The 3420-nt window shown below is 33.4% G+C and overlaps 1 protein-coding gene across 1 annotated transcript; it reads left to right on the top strand.

Moving 5' to 3' along the window:
* The first annotated feature begins 297 nt into the window (after positions 1–297).
* On the top strand, positions 298–2053 carry LOC147382985 (glutathione transferase GST 23-like). Its single transcript, XM_086429125.1, has 2 exons — positions 298–688; positions 1523–2053. Exons 1-2 carry the CDS (start codon positions 371–373, stop codon positions 1742–1744), a joined length of 540 nt encoding a protein of 179 aa, XP_086285251.1. The 5' UTR covers positions 298–370; the 3' UTR covers positions 1745–2053.
* Positions 2054–3420: the final 1367 nt, after the last annotated feature.

Genomic DNA, 3420 nt, shown 5'->3' with positions numbered 1-3420 from the left:
TCAGAAAGAATACAAAATGAGGGTATTTTAGTAATTTTATTAGTTGTTTTACAAAAGACCATAGTAAAAGGGATGTGTCATCAATTTGAAAAAAAAAAAAAAAGTTATCTCAAATATTTACAAAAATCCAAAAGATATCTCAAATTAGCCAAAATAGTATTGAATATTCTGCACCACCCAAATTATAAAAGTCAAGAAAAAGGGCAAAACCACAAATTTAGTCAAAAATATTGACCCATGTTAGATTCTTTCCATAAGATTGAAAACAACTCTATATAATATACAATAGAAATAATCAAATTGAACTCTCCAAAGAAGAGATATATATATATATAAGAAGCAAACTAGGTGATTTAGCAAACAAGGTCTTATGGCAGATCAAGAGGTGAAGTTGTTGGGATTTTGGGTGAGTCCTTTTGTTTTTAGGGTCCAATGGGCTCTGAAAATGAAGGGAGTAGACTATGAATACATAGAAGAGGATATTTTTGTTAAGAAGAGTGATTTGTTTCTCAAGTCCAATCCAGTCCATAAGAAGGTTCCTGTTCTTATTCACAATGGAAAACCCATCGCGGAATCCACCATTCTTCTTGAATACATTGATGAGATGTGGAAGCAAAATCCCATATTGCCCGAAGATCCTTACGAACGAGCGATGGCACGCTTTTGGGCTAAATTTGCTGAAGAGAAAGTGAGTGAGTGTTGGTTCCTCTTATTATTAATTTTTTGACGTTAGATTTTTTTGCTTTTACGACCAAGTTTTATTGTTTCTTATGAGTCAAGTAGGGTTGTCAATGGATTGGATCAAGGTCGATTTGGTACCAATCCAATAAGTATCCTATTAGACCCTTATCGGATTGGATTTATTATCAGAACTCAACAATAAGATCCAGACCCAGTCCATTAACAATTGGATTGGGTCAAACCAAGTTTCTATATACAAAATCTAAATAAACCTGCACATCTTAATATAATTTATATACTATTTAAAATATTATAGAATCGGGTCCTTATCATAGCAGGGCATGATTGATCCAGATCTGATCCAATAAGATATCAGATTGAAGTCTTATCGAAATCCAAAACATCGAATCAAACTTGAAGTTATTGGAACGGATTGGATTTCAGGCTTATCTGATCCATTGACGGCCCTAGAGTCAAGTGGCCCCAACCCTATTATAATAGGGTCTTGTTAATGTGTGACATAGGGCATATGCTAAAGTGCAATAAATAAACCTAAGAAATTGAATTTTATACCAAAAAAGCCCTCCAAAAAATCTCTTTTTACCAAAATACTATCAGATGCTTATTCCCAAGGTGTATTTATCGCATTTTAGGCACACGTTAGCAAGACCCTTATTATTATTATTAGTGATTACAATACATTGTAATAGCGGACAATATTTTTTTTTCTATAACATAGAAAAATTATATAAATAAATAAAGACTAGTTATTGAAATTATATAAATATTTTGATTTTTTTGATAAAAGTTATTGATATAATATTGGTTAATTTTGTGACAGTTATTGTATCCTGCATCCATTGCTATGTTCTCAAAAGGGGAAAAACAAGACAAGGCTATAACTTTAACCATGGAGTCTCTTGCAATTCTTGATGGAGAGATCAAAGGGAAGAAGTACTTTGGAGGAGAAACAATTGGGTATTTGGACATTGTGTTAGGTTGGGTTCCTCATTGGTTAGATGTCTTCGAGGAAGTTGCACTGCATTTGGATAGAGCTTCTTGACGACTTCTGCTCTTGCGGGGAGCTAGCAAACGTTTGGATAGATTTTTGCTTTGGCGTGGAGAGGTTTTTGCTCTTGCGGGGAGAGGTTTTTTGCTCTTTGTGGAGAAGCTTCAAATACCTGCTCTTCCGCGGAGAGGTTTTTTGCTCTTGCGGGGAGTGATTGAGCTTTTGCTCTTGCACGAAGAGGTGTATCCACACAGGCCCTTGGTTGCTACAAGGCTGTGGACCCAATTAAATTTCCCAACTTAAACGCTTGGATGAAGAATTTTCTCAACTTTCCCATAATCAAAGAGTGTCTACCGCCACGTGATAAGATGGTAATTTATTTTCACGGTCGTAAAGAAATTCTAGCTAGTCACTTTGAGTAGTGAATTAGAACATTTCTCTGGCATTAAGTGTATTATAATAATGTGCATGAGATGCACTATATCATCAGATTTATACTTCAGCTTTAATAATATAGTGTTTCCATGATCTCTTTCTTTTTCGGGTTGACTAGACAAATCATATATATGCCTTTATTCCTCTCTACCCAAAGCATGAATGAATTCATATGTTCACACTCAATCCCGTCTCATTTCTTCGTAATTTGTTTGTGGCATTTAAAACCATGATCTCATGCGGGAGGGATGCAGAGGACAAATTTTTATGTACTTTTTCAAAAAATTAAATTTCAGAGATTGGTTCAAGTTCAGTAGCCATCTTTTTTTAAAGCTTAGATCAAGTACAATTTTTTTTATTTATTTATTGTTTTGGAGGAGGGGGGGGGGGGGGGTTTCCATGAAAGCTAGAGGACTGTTAGCTTTTTTGCTTCAAAAGATAGTGACAAAAGCAGAAGCTAGTCTAACAAACATGGCTAAAAGTGGCTCACAAATCAAAAAATAGTTGAAAAAAGCCATAACAGACAATCCCTAAGCTAGCATGGAAAGTGTTTCTTTTTTTTAAAACTAACCAAAATAAGATAATGGGTTATAATTTTCTTGGTTTTTGATTAAAATAACCCTCATTATATTAAGTTTAAATTTAAATGTAAAGTTGGGATTATAACCATTTCTACACCACTTTGCCTCGTCATAAAGAAAAAATCTCCTACATTTTGCACATGCCTCATTGAACTCAATCTTCTCAATAGACTAATAGAAAAATACTTAAATACTCTTATCTTCAACTTCGAGTTAAAGACCTTGATTTTTCTTCCCAAAGTCAGTCATTTTTAAGTTTTTCAATCTCTATTATATAATTTTTTAATCTATACAATTTTATTTTCAATTTCGTTTTGAAGTTAACGTGAACCCCTTTAAAGAAAACTCTAGATTTTTTCACATAAAACCCTATATTATTTTACCTAAAATTTTACATTATTCTCCACCCCCAAATCATTCATTTTTATGCTCTTAATTTTTTAGGGTAAATTAATTTCAATCTGTCCAACCTTATTTTCAATTCATTGTTTTCTATAGTTACTTAACAATTATGCAAAATTGTAGGGTTGTGTGGATTGACTTTTTTAAGTGCTTCTGACTCTTGTGGGGAGAGTCAAAAGCACTTTAAGGGTGTTTGGATAAATAGCTCCTAAAGAGAACTACTTTACTTTGGAGTTAATTTGGTGCTTTTTTACGAAGTACCAATGGTGCTACTTCTCTAAATTACTCTTGTGTGAAATCACAAAATACCAT

This window comes from Akebia trifoliata, chromosome 16, assembly GCF_017979445.1.
Source record: "Akebia trifoliata isolate Shusen 1 chromosome 16, ASM1797944v1, whole genome shotgun sequence".
Classification (NCBI taxonomy): domain Eukaryota; kingdom Viridiplantae; phylum Streptophyta; class Magnoliopsida; order Ranunculales; family Lardizabalaceae; genus Akebia; species Akebia trifoliata.
Note: the sequence above shows the minus strand (reverse complement) of the source record. Positions and strands in the feature narration are given on the sequence as shown.